At 36.1% G+C, this 13,619-nt stretch overlaps 2 protein-coding genes across 2 annotated transcripts in view; one reads left to right on the top strand and one right to left on the bottom strand.

The window, feature by feature from the left end:
- Window positions 1-13,619, top strand: part of LOC135838591 (NADH-cytochrome b5 reductase-like) — a 280,351-nt gene that overhangs the window by 258,336 nt on the left and 8,396 nt on the right. The gene's annotated exons all lie outside the window — the stretch shown is intronic.
- On the bottom strand, window positions 5,245-13,073 carry LOC135838551 (heat shock 70 kDa protein II-like). Its single transcript, XM_065354229.1, has 7 exons — window positions 12,924-13,073; window positions 10,829-11,036; window positions 10,556-10,704; window positions 8,153-8,362; window positions 6,715-8,075; window positions 6,464-6,570; window positions 5,245-6,373 (listed from the first exon to the last, which is right to left on the bottom strand). The coding sequence occupies exons 2-7, from the start codon at window positions 11,028-11,030 to the stop codon at window positions 6,363-6,365; spliced, it is 2,040 nt and encodes a 679-aa protein (XP_065210301.1). The 5' UTR covers window positions 11,031-11,036; window positions 12,924-13,073; the 3' UTR covers window positions 5,245-6,362.

Below are 13,619 nucleotides of genomic sequence, written 5' to 3'. Positions count from 1 at the left end.
AAATGTTGTGAAACTTTCTCGTTTCACGATGATTCCTGGCTAGTTCGAGGTCACTCAACACGAGCATGAAGTCGAAATTGCTTGCGTTACAGACTTGTCTTTTTTGAGAAGAATTGAATGCTTTTGTAGGACAATCATCAAAAATTAAACGCCAAAACTTGAAAAATGAATCTGGGCAGCTGATATTTTAGTTATGACGGTTTCAGAATTCAGAACATGCTCTTTCCAAATACGAGTAGGTACATATGTATCTCAGTCTGATTCTGATCAAAGGTAGACACCTTTGTATCGTCAATTTTCAAATTTTCTGCCTGTTTCAATTTTTTGTTGGGGGAGGGAGGAGGATTAGTAGATAGGTATATCAAATACTTAAATTTTTCTGCAATTCTCAAAAATTCGCCAAAAATTGAAAAATCAACTTTGGCAGCACAACAAATAATTCTGAGATGTGGGTGTGGATAACAATATACCTAGGTATAATTTCAGTCTGTCGAATTTCAGCTCATTCACAGTTGACGCCAAATTTCGGGATCATTGCTCATTTCATATTCGTTGAATCATTTAATTTTGCTACAAAGTGATAGAAATAAAAACAATCAGGTAATCGAACGAAACTGATAACAAAATAACTTACACGATTTTTTCAAGTTTAATGAATGCGAAAATAATGTATTGCAATAATCTCGCTTATCGGATCATTAAAAGTTATCGAAATATTATTATTTGAGTTGGCTTCGTTAGTGTTCCTAGTTGTACAGTATGGATTCATATTTCATTTCAGTACACATAATTAATCGAATGCATATTCGATGGATTATTATCGTATTCTTCCTACATGGTCTGTTGATTGCCATTGATGGGGTGTAGTGAAGGTTTAAAATACAGTCTCGAGATGTTGGTATCTGAACAACCTGGGTATGCTGTTTGCACTGCAAAGGGCATCTTGTCAAACGTGAGAGCGTTTGAAAGATAGGTGTAGATAGAGTAATTATACTTACTTTTACGCTCAATTAATTAAGATTATGCTCATTTCATTTTTCAACTGAAATCAAAATTGATCCACACTTTACTACCCTACATATTAAAAATTGGATTGAGATTTCCATTTCTTTATTACTACCAAGTTCGTAGGTTATAATTTTCACAATATTTTATTAGCTTTTGCAGTCCTCTACTTACTACCTAGTAGTGATTACGTACTTAATCGTTTTTTTAAAAGTTCGATCAGTTCTGATCTGAATTCCTCAAGTACCTATCTGAGTACTAAGCAAGCACCCCAAATTTCCTTGATGAAATCAGTTTCCATCTCGGCAGTGGCTGGTCAACCAATGAATCGAAAAATACCTAATGAATACCTAGGTATTGTTGATGCAAATCCATTGATTCCTAACCTTTCAACAATAAATTATCATAGTTTTGTCAAAATTGAACCAATCGTAAGAAATTTAGTGGTGTTTATGCGATTTTGATCGCTAAAAGGACCTCAATTGGCTCCCCTCCCATGGCTGTTTACAGTTTGAATTTTTTCAAAAAAATTGCTTTTTTGGGATATTTCTATTACTTAACAAGAAGTTAACACAGGAAAATATTGAGAAGAAATTGTTTGCATAATTTATGATGATTTGATGATGCAGGAAAATACTTGAAATAATAATTATTCGTGTTCTACTTTGTAGGATTTTTGCAGATTTTCGTTGTCTTTGGTGTAATAATCCCTCGTTACTTTGCGTACAACCTCGTAATCTCTGGCATTTGAAATCGTCTTCGTATATTCACCAAATACCCCCCCTCCCCTAAAAGGTCTATGGTTTGACTCCGGGTGGCCTTGATACTCGTAAAAGTAAAATGAAGTACCTAACTACCTACTGGGAAATGATTCAATCTCATTTTCGCAATTCAGGTAGGTAGGTATCTTTTTTTTTTTTGTGGGTATCCCAGTTCCCAATTTAAATTAGCAACTAAAATACACGATTACATAATTATATCAAGTACAAACTCAAATTTATTATTTATTCATAATGAAATTAAGACTTGGACAATCTCGAGTAACTTATCAACAAACTCTTAATCAAAATAATTACATAGGTACTTTAAAAAAATGAAAATTCTCTTTTCCCAATTTTTCAATCTACGTAGTATGCTTTTCAAGTCATTCTACAGTAGAAGTTCTTAATTTAAAAAACGCATTCGAGAGCATTTGAAAATATCACATCCTTAGGGTACTATAGAATGTAAGAAAAAATACCCACAAAACAAAAAATTTTCTGCCTTAAAATTTTGGTATTTTCAATATGAAAACGCACCGGGTACATTTCCCCGTACCCCCCCCATTTTGGAAGGGGCGGTAAAAACCACCTAGAAGGATAGTGCTAGGTTAGTGCTGGTTAGTGCACGTATCGCCGACGTTAGTGCACGCTCCCTTCACCCTCATTTTTTAAAAAATATGTGGGGGGGTACAGGGAAACGTGGTACCCCCCCATTCGCGGAAGGGGGTTAAAAACCACCTAGAAGGATAGTGCTAGGTTAGTGCTGGATAGTGCACGCATTCCCGACGTTAGTGCACGCCCCCTCCAACCCAATTTTTTAAAAAATTGGTGGGGGGGGGGGTACAGGGAAATGCTGTACCCCCCCCATTCACGGAAGGAGGTTAAAAACCACCTAGAAGGATAGTGCTAGGTTAGTGCTGGATAGTGCACGCATCCCCAACGTTAGTGCACACTTTCTTCACCCCTTCACCCCCTTTTTTAAAAAAAATTTGTGGGGGGGTACGGAGAAATGATTTACAAAAAAAGGGGAAGAACGTTGTTGAAAGGGTTAAAACCCACATAGTTCGATTCAGTTTCGTTAGTGCCGGTTAGTGCACACACTTATACAATTATTCCCCCTCCCCCTCCCTCAATATTAATTAAATGAATAATTTTACACCATATAGTCCAGTAAAATGAGCATCGAATAGGGAAAATCAAAGTGGCAAGCTGATTTTCGGTATATTGGTCCATTTTGATGTCCTGAAAACGAATCCGAGGTGTCCCCCACTGTACCGAGTGAGCTCCCCCCCCCCAAATCGGGTGTTCGGCCAAAATCTCGAATAGTACATATTGACTCTAGCGCAAAAATGGTTTTACAAAATGTTCTTCTACTTGTACGTCAAATTTTCCATCACATGAGCCATTGATCAATTTTCCAGTCCCAAGGGGGGTGTACTTACGGCGCATCGAACATATAGGGGGGTTTGGGATAGCTTCATAATGTTGATAGTTAATCATCATTAAATCGATTATATTGTTGTTTTACCAGGCGAATTATTTGACTCCTGTTACGAGATGTATTTTTTAAGTGTTTCAATGACTTTTCAATCCCTCCCCAAGCGGATTTTCACACACTTTTTCGCAATATGTGATTTTGTGTATTCGCTGAAGACTCATCTCCTCCCCTCACACTTCCTCAAATTTTTCTAAAAGTCCCGATTCTGCAACATTAAACTAAAAATTCCCTTTAGGTACATTTTTTTTAAAGGCGTTCCCATAGCAGTCTTGCTAAAAAAAAAGCACTTTCCTCACAAACTTCTAAAAGTTTGGAGGGGAGGAGTGGGATAGGAAATCACTGTAATCCTAATATGCACACTTCATACTTTCGGTTTTATGTGATAAACAAACAAACTTTGGAGACTCTCATTTCTCAAGACTTGAGTGAACTTGAACTTTGAAGCAAATCTGATTGTGGAATTTTAGAAGAATTACATAAGGGATTCCAAATCAGTGATAAAATTTGAAAACTTCAACTTGAAATTGGACTCTCAGGCAAACATATTAAAGTTGAAATCTAAAACTGAAAAAAAAAAAATATTGCGAATACTTTTTTTTAGATTTTGTGTGTTTATAATTTATAATTACTTAATTTCACAGTTTTGCGCTGCCTATTACGATTGAATTGGAAATTTCATTGTGAGAACGAGAAAGTAGGTAGGTAATAGGTATTCAATGATTTAGGTTCACCCCCCCCCGCCCCTTCAGGGGTGAGAAATATGAGGGAAGGTCCATTTTATGGCAAATTACATGAATTAGAACAGAACAATTGCACAATTTTTCCAATTTGACCCATATTAAAGAAGATGGATAGGAAAAAGTTGCAGGGGGCTTGGGACCCACAAAGGGGGAGAATTCATTACTCTACGTTAAAATGGGTGTTTGCTGTTTGAAACTGGTATTAACATTCCATTCGACATTTTTACATTTTTTCGTACATTTCAATTCACTTCATGTACGTTATATGGGCAAATAACTAAATGGTGAGGGGCAGGTGGGAGGGGTGACACAGGTAGTCCGCTCTGTACCTCAAAAAAAACAAAGTGAATCACCATCATGCCATTTTTGAATGATTAAAAATATTACGATCAATACTTATTAACTATCAACGTTATGAAGCTATCCCAAACCCCCCTATATGTTCGATGCGCCGTAAGTACACCCCCCTTGGGACTGGAAAATTGATCAATGGCTCATGTGATGGAAAATTTGACGTACAAGTAGAAGAACATTTTGTAAAACCATTTTTGCGCTAGAGTCAATATGTACTATTCGAGATTTTGGCCGAACACCCGATTTGGGGGGGGGGAGCTCACTCGGTACCGTGGGGGACACCTCGGATTCGTTTTCAGGACATCAAAATGGACCAATATACCGAAAATCAGCTTGCCACTTTGATTTTCCCTATTCGATGCTCATTTTACTGGACTATATGGTGTAAAATTATTCATTTAATTAATATTGAGGGAGGGGGAGGGGGAATAATTGTATAAGTGTGTGCACTAACCGGCACTAACGAAACTGAATCGAACTATGTGGGTTTTAACCCTTTCAACAACGTTCTTCCCCTTTTTTTGTAAATCATTTCTCCGTACCCCCCCACAAATTTTTTTTAAAAAAGGGGGTGAAGGGGTGAAGAAAGTGTGCACTAACGTTGGGGATGCGTGCACTATCCAGCACTAACCTAGCACTATCCTTCTAGGTGGTTTTTAACCTCCTTCCGTGAATGGGGGGGTACAGCATTTCCCTGTACCCCCCCCCCCCCCCACCAATTTTTTAAAAAATTGGGTTGGAGGGGGCGTGCACTAACGTCGGGAATGCGTGCACTATCCAGCACTAACCTAGCACTATCCTTCTAGGTGGTTTTTAACCCCCTTCCGCGAATGGGGGGGTACCACGTTTCCCTGTACCCCCCCACATATTTTTTAAAAAATGAGGGTGAAGGGAGCGTGCACTAACGTCGGCGATACGTGCACTAACCTAGCACTATCCTTCTAGGTGGTTTTTACCGCCCCTCCCAAAATGGGGGGGGTACGGGGAAATGTACCCAAACGCACCTCTTTCGATAGAATTTTTATTTTCATAAATCGCTTTTCAGAATGTAGGTACGTGAGGCTATTAAGGATCCAACCATCCAGAAAATTCAATTCAGCATCCTAAAAAACTCATACATTGATACCCATATTGAATTTCTCGAAATTTCATGTTTTGCATACCTCCCCTTTAAGGGCTCATTTCGAGGTTAAGGGGATACGAAACCCAAAATTGATTTCAGCGACCCGAAACCCGAAAACCCTTTATTTCGATACACATGTCGAATTTTACGAAATTTCATATTCTGCACCCCCCTCCTCCTTGAAGATTCATTTCGAGGCTAAAGGGAATACGAATGCTAAAATTGATTTCAGCGAGCTATAAACCCCCTTAGACATTTTACGGATTTCCTTTTAAAATTCGATTTTTTTTGGACGCTACTTCTTCATTTCGCACCACTGTGCAACGCATCTACATACTCTCTAAATTTGAAACAGTCAATTTCACTGCTTAGCAGTCACGACATTTTGCCTTTTTAAAGCAGTAGTTTTTTTTTACTGCAAAACAGTGAAAAATTACTGAATTGGTCAGTAAAAAATCATTTTGACTGACCAATTCAGTAATTTTTCACTGTTTTGCAGTAAAAAAAACTACTGCTTTAAAAAGGCAAAATGTCGTGACTGCTAAGCAGTGAAATTTGACTGCTTTAAATTTAGAGAGTACACTTTAATAATTATGTACAACGTTATTATACTAAAGTACAATACATTCATGATGAGAACTACCTACTTTAAAAAAAAAACACACACATATCTTTGATGACGTTGATCATTGAAATCTGCAGAACTTAAAATCTACAAAGCTTTGGAACCGTCCAGGCTTAGGCATTCATCATCAAAATGGAAACAGAAGCACGGTGTTGAGATTGAAAATATATTGAGTAGGTAATAGGTATAGTCAAAATGTTGATTTTCTGATGTTGTGTAACCAACCATTACGGAATTATAGGTGTTGTGACCAAAGTTACCATTTTACTGTAAAAAGAAAAGGATTAGGTATAGTGAGAGAAATTTTCAAATCAAGCATTGGAACAATAACTAATATGCAAAATTGCAAATGCATACCTAGGTTGATGAGTACATTTTTCGCTTTCATAATCATATGCCACATCATGGTTCCAATTTCTTCGTCTCCTTTGTATTTATCGGGATGATACTTGCGACCAACGATCCTATAAATTTAGTTAAGTACACAAAAAATTAATCATCCAGTAAGATAATTGATAATGTATTGTTTTATTCGATGATTTTCCAATTCCTCGAATTGTTGTGGGTAAAATAAAAAAGTGAAAAATAATTAGATACCACTGGTTTACCTGCACGCTTGTTCGATTTCATCTTGGGAGGCATGGTTTTCCACGTTCAGTATTTTCCGGTACGTGTCGTTTTCCTCACTAGGGTTGGCAGCTATCGATATTATCGTGTCAAATACGTTTTGTAATTCTACTTGCTTGTGTTTGTAAAGGTCAGGATCAGCTGAATGAGTAGAATTCAACCAGGTAATAGTTTCTTCGGATTTTTTCAAAATTGTTTCTTTATCGGATTTACTGATCTTATCTTTCAACTTTCCATCTTGCACCTTGCTCTTCACGTCGATACAGTACCATTCTAAAGAGTTCTTGGCGGCTAAAGCAGCTTTTCGGTTTTTTTCTTCGTTTCGTAATTTTTCAGCATCTTCGACTATACGCTCAATTTCATCATTACTGAGACGAGCTCTGTCATGTGTGATAATAAGTTGGTTCGTAATACCATTCGATTCAACAACGGAGGTAACCTTCAAAATACCATTGGCATCGATTTCGAAGGTGTCAGTGACCCTTTGTACGCCTTTAGGAGCAGGCGGGATGCCAAGAAGGTTAAATTTTCCTAGAAAATGATTATCCTTCGCAGTAGCATATTCGCCTTCGTAAACTATAACCGACATACTGGTTTGATTATCGTCCGCTGTATGAAAAGTGTGACTTCCTTTTGCTGGAATAGGAGTGTTACGTTTAATTATCGTTTGCATTTTATTGTATCCATCTCCACAAGCAACACCTAGTGACAACGGTATAACGTCGAATAACACCACATCTTGCACAACCTTCGATTTATCTCCATTCAATATGGCAGCTTGTACGGCAGCTCCATAGGCTACCGCTTCGTCCGGGTTAACCGATTTGTTCAATTCTTTTCCATCGAAGAAATCTTGCAACATTTTTTGAATCTTCGGTATGCGGCTAGAGCCACCTACCAAAACGACTTGATGGATTTTTGATTTGTCGAATTTAGCGTCTTCAATCGCTTTCTGAACAAGTGTCATTGCTTTTTGGAAGAAGTCTGCGTTTAATTCTTCAAATCGAGCTCGAGTGATCGACGTGTAGAAATCAATACCATCGTATAAAGAATCGATTTCTATATCGGCTTTAGTCGTCGTTGATAGCGTTCTTTTTGCTCGTTCACAGGCATTGAGTAAACGACGTAGGGCTTTCTTGTTCCCAGTGAGGTCTTTTTCGTGTTTACGTTGGAATTCTTGAACGAAATGATCGACCATTCTGTTATCGAAATCTTCGCCACCTAAGTGAGTATCGCCGGCGGTTGATTTTACTTCGAAAATACCGTCTTGTAGGGTTAAAATAGATACATCGAATGTACCTCCTCCGAGATCGAATATCAATACGTTATGTGCGTTGGAACACTGCAGAAATTAAAGCAAATTAATCCACCGATCATCAGTGAAAAAAAAAATGCATTAAAAATGATTTTGATACATACTTTCTTATCTAAACCGTAAGCGATGGCGGCAGCAGTGGGTTCGTTAATAATACGTAATACTTTCAAACCGGCGATTTTAGCAGCGTCCATAGTAGCACATCTTTGAGAATCGTTGAAATAAGCTGGCACGGTGATAACAGCATTTTTCACCGTTTTACCTAGGTAAGCTTCGGCGGTCTCTTTCATTTTTCTCAAAACCATTGAGGATATCTTGAACAGAAAAAAAAGTCAGGTCAGCAGACATAATAGGTAGGTCTAGGTACATAGGTGAAGATGTACAAGATTACGATAATGTTTTAAAAAATCATCAAAAATCAAGTATTATAAATCCGCATTGAAGATGAAAACCGAAAATTTCAGCTCGAAAATAACATAATCAGCACACTCCAAAAGGATTTTCAAAAACCGAAAAAAATCAACAACAGCATATTTAATCAACAAGATCTCGACGACGCATCCTCCTTTTTAAACCAAAATGATCATCTAATTGTAACCAAAGCTGACAAGACCAACGTCACTGTCATCATTGACAAATCATCATACCACAATAAAATGAACGATCTTCTAAATGACAACAATACCTACTCCATTCTTCCAACTGACATCACCAAAAAATTGGAAAAACAGGGAAATGCTCTTGTAAAAAGTCTTCATAGAGAAAATATAATCACGTCAGCGGAGGATTTTGCTCTTACTAGACATAACTCTATAGCTCCACGCCTATATGGAATGGATTGATAAAAACGCACAAACCGAACAATCCAGCTCGTCCTGTTGTTTCAACTATAGACTCACCTGTTTCAAACCTCTCTAAGTTCTTAGTATCCATAATTAGAAATGTGCCAGATTTACAGTCAGATTTCAACATAAAAAATTCAAGAGAGGTCAAAAATCCCATCAAAGAAATAAAACCTGACCCAGAATACCAGCTTGTATCATTCGATGTAGTGTCTATGTACACATCTAGGTATACCTCTTCAATACATATACGAAATAATCATCGAAAAATGGCCTACCATGCAGAACTACTTCAGGAACAATTTCAATCTATTTTGCGATGTCATTAAATTTGTACTTTTTAGTGGTTATTTTGTATTCAATGATGTTATTTACAAACAGACTCACGGTGTAGCAATGGGTGATAGCTTCTCACCTGTAGCTTGTGATTTAATCATGGACCATATTTTTAAGAAAATCGTTGATAATTTTAAAGATGATATTATGTTTGTTAGAAAATATGTCAATGACAGCTTATTTTATGTTAAAAAAGACAAAATTGATCAGCTTTTCGAATTTGCAAATTCCCTACATACCTAGTAGTATAAAATTCACAATTGAAAAAGAAAACTCTGGTGTTATTTCGTTTCTGGATGTGCAGATTATAACTACTGATAACCTTTTTTTGACCAAACACTACACCAAACCCTTAGCAAGTGGGAGATTAGTGAATTTTCATTCGTTCCAACCTGCTAAACAAAAAATTAACGTTTTGAAAAATCTCATAGACAGGGTTCTTGGTCTCTCCGATGCTTGTTTTCATAAAGAAAAAATTAATGAAATTTACAACGTAGCTTTAGCCAACGATTATCCGTTCAAAATGATAGAGTCTCAAATAAAGGCTTTCTTTCAACCAAAAGCTCCCTCTGTTACTCACTCTGTCAATGAACCAAAAAAATTTGTAAGTATTAACTATGCAGGAAAAACGTCTAAAAAAAATAGAAATGTTGTGTAGGCAGGAGGATTCGGCTATCACTTTCGCTTATAAAAATTCGAACACCCTTTGTAAAAGAATTTTCTCTAACACTAAAAATAAAATTCCCCCCATGAGCCAGGGTAATGTTGTATACAAAGTGACCTGTAACAACTGTAATGTTGATTACGTTGGTGAAACAAAACAGCATCTCCGTGACAGACTCTATAGGCACAATTTGGATGTTAGAAATGGAAAAACTAATACTGCTCTCTCAGAACATGCTGTAAAATACAATCATAAATTTAATTTTGACGAGGCTAAAATTTTACACAAGGGTTGTGGGAATTTGCAGAAGAGAAAAACTACCGAGGTCCTACATATTTTAAGTAATCCGAATTGTATCAACAAAAAGACCGATGTGGCAGGCTTCGACTCGTATAAAGCTCTGGCACATTTCAATTAGTTAATTTTATCTCGTTTACTCGATTCATCGTACTTGACTACTTGTATTATTCCACTAGCGTCAGTCTTTTCTCATCACCTGATGAAGGCACTGTGTGCCGAAACGTTGTGTGTGTAAATTCGTGAAAATAAAAATTTCTTATCAAGTTAAAATCTACCAATTTTTCTCGTTTTTTTATTAACTTTTCAAATGTACAAGATTCATCAGATAGCAGTTATGCAGTTAATTTTAAATTCTCAGCACTCACTTCTTCAGGAAAATACGTTTTATGAGTTTCTGCAACTTCAACTTTGATTTTCGGTCTATTTTTATCATCGACGACCTGAAAAGGCCAACGCTGCATATCGGACTGAACTGTAGTATCGTTGAATTCTCGACCCATCAATCTCTTAACATCTGTTTATACAGCGGTAAACAAAAACAAAAAATTAAATTTTTTAAAAAACAAGACATTTTTATGTGTTATTTGTGTAGAGTAGCGTAAGTATGAGTTGACGAAAATGAAAAATTCTTAGCTTACCATAAATGGTTTTATTCACATTCCTCGCTACTTGATTTTTTGCCGCATCTCCGATCAAAATTTCTTCATCACAAAACGCCACATAACTGGGTGTTGTTCTGTTACCTTGATCGTTGGCGATAATTTCAACCTTTCCGTGCTGGAAAACACCAACACAAGAGTACGTAGTGCCCAAGTCAATTCCAATCGCTGGAGCATCCATCGGTGCCTATCAAAATCAGAAATACTGGTATGAATCCCTAATCTGGCTCAGTTATTACGTTTTTTACCAAATCAGATTAATGAAATATCATTAACACTTAACAGGGTGTCCACAAGCCAGGAAAACCTGGATAACCTGGGAAAGTCAGGGAATTGGTTGGTCTGGAGAAGTCAGAGAATTTCGGAATTTTCAGCATTTTTTACTCAAAAGTCGGGGGATTTTGTAAAAGGTCACTTCAAACAGATTTTTCCATTTCTCATGAAAAAATTTACCTTCGCTTGGCTTAGCCAATTTTTTTGCATGTCGCTTTTGTCAAAAATTGCCAAATTCCCAAAAGTCTTGCTTTTTGCAAAAATTGTTGAAGTCTTGGATTTTGTCAACTTAATGAGTATCATTAAAGAATCTCGATTTTTAGCAAATTTCCCAAAATGTTTCGCTTTTTTGCTAAAAATAGCTATGACGCCCTGCATTTTACCAAAATTACTATTGAAGTCTCATTTTTTGTCAAAAAACAGCAAAAAGTCTCGCTTTTAGCCTAAATTGTCAAGAATTTCCTTCATTTTTTTTGGCGAAAAGTTGCTGAAAATTGTGAAGTTTTTTGTATCCAAAAACTGTAACTTTCTTCCAATAATAGTTCTATACATATAATAATGTGACGTTTTTTCGCCAGAAAGTCTAAAAAACCGGTTCTTTAGTTGAAATTGTTAAAAATCTCGTAATTATGCCAGAAATCGCGAAAATTCTCAATTTGTGGCCCAAAATTGCCAAAAAATTCGTTTGTTTTTTTTTCAATCAAAAAGTTGCAAAATATTTGTGGTTCAACTTTATTGGCAAAAACTGAGAAAAAGGACTGTTTTAGCAGTAATTTTCAAAATGTCCTGCTTTCTGCTGAAATTAAACACGTTTCTATCAAGTTTTATTTTTAGATTTTGATTAAAAACGAAAAGTTCTGGTTTTTTTGGTGATTTTTTTCTGCATTAAAATGAATTGAAAAAATCTTTATTTAAGGACGCCTTAGAATCTAGGCCTTTTAGCGTCCACAGTTTGTTTACATAATTTTTCTACGTATAATATAGTGACTCAAATGAGCAAAATGTATTACCCATCAATACCCATGTTTTGTCACTTTTTTTGGTTACTTTTTGGATATTTTTTTGAGCTTTTTATAGGTTACTTAAGTCACTTTTTTTCGGAAAAAAATGAGTACGAGCTCTGGAATTTCAAAAAACTAGGTATTGATTAAATTTTAAAAATGTTGACATTAAAAAAATCTATTTCTTTATGAAGTCGTTCTATTTTTCGAATTGTAAATTTTCAAAAACTTTTGTTGTCGCTTCGCTCGGGTCATTTAACATGCTCTTTCACAACTTTAGAAAATAGAATAATTGATCCAAAAAATTACAAAAATTATACTGAAACTAGAAAAATGCGAAATATTAATAAAAATATTTATTATGGTTTTTTAAACAGAATCACTCCCTTTTTAAAAATTTTTATGCCATCGATTGAGCTCAAATTTTTAATGTGTTATTTTCTCACGGAGTGACACCAAACTAAGGAGGAGGGAGTCCCACTAAAAAACAAAAAAAATCCCCACCAAGTTCAAATAAGGGTCACCCTATTGAGCACACAGTCGTGCTTGAAAAAAAAAAAGAGCACTGCAGCTGTAGAACCTATTAACGTTATTTGTCGCTCATGATGTTCGGATATATTTGACACCCCCCTCCACCCCACCTGATCGCATGTGTAATTCATTTTTGAAGGGCCTGGAAAATTGAAGAAATTGGTATGGGAAACCTGGAAAAGTCAGGGAAAATCATTTCCAAAAATGAGTGGACACCCTGATTAAATACCGAGTACAAAAGTAGGTGTACTAAAAATCAAAAAACTTACCGAAAATTTCTATCTTTCTCGCTAAAAATTACACCAAGTTGCCAGCTAGAAACTAAACTCGACTCGTATGTGATTGAATTGCAATTGTAAATAATACCGATAGTGACATCGATTATATACTGACGTTCAAGTGTTTCAATGCATTGCATGCCGGTATTATCAACTACGACGTAGCCGGTGCTTTTTCTCGAACGATTTCTCGTAAAAATGAATCATCGGGAATTACGTCATGACGAATAAAAAATCAGACTGAACATGTGTTTTGTGACGAGTGTGAACGAAGGCTGTTGGGTTTTTGGGTATGGGTTACTTCCACTAATTAGGTAATAAGTAATAACCTACTCAGTAAAAATTCCTAAAAGATTGAAAAATTTGCAATTTGATTAGATGAGTTACATATTCATTGTAGTTTTTTTTTTTCGAAATGTAGGTACCTAATCGTCACTTGTTCCATTCGAAATTGATTTTGATAATAATTCGAAGTAATTACTTGAAATTTCATTATTCCCAACTAAGAATTCAACTACATAAGTACATACTACATACCTAAGTATTATTCGTCAAATCTATCATGTATGTTCTGATAGCTGGTATCAACAGTACCTACTGTCATGGTCTGGCTTCCGGCATCCCACAATAATTGGCGAAAGAACAGTTTGCGATCTCGTCTCGATAATGAAATGATAATTATATACA

This window comes from Planococcus citri, chromosome 3, assembly GCF_950023065.1.
Source record: "Planococcus citri chromosome 3, ihPlaCitr1.1, whole genome shotgun sequence".
Taxonomy (NCBI): Eukaryota; Metazoa; Arthropoda; class Insecta; order Hemiptera; family Pseudococcidae; genus Planococcus; species Planococcus citri.
Note: the sequence above shows the minus strand (reverse complement) of the source record. Positions and strands in the feature narration are given on the sequence as shown.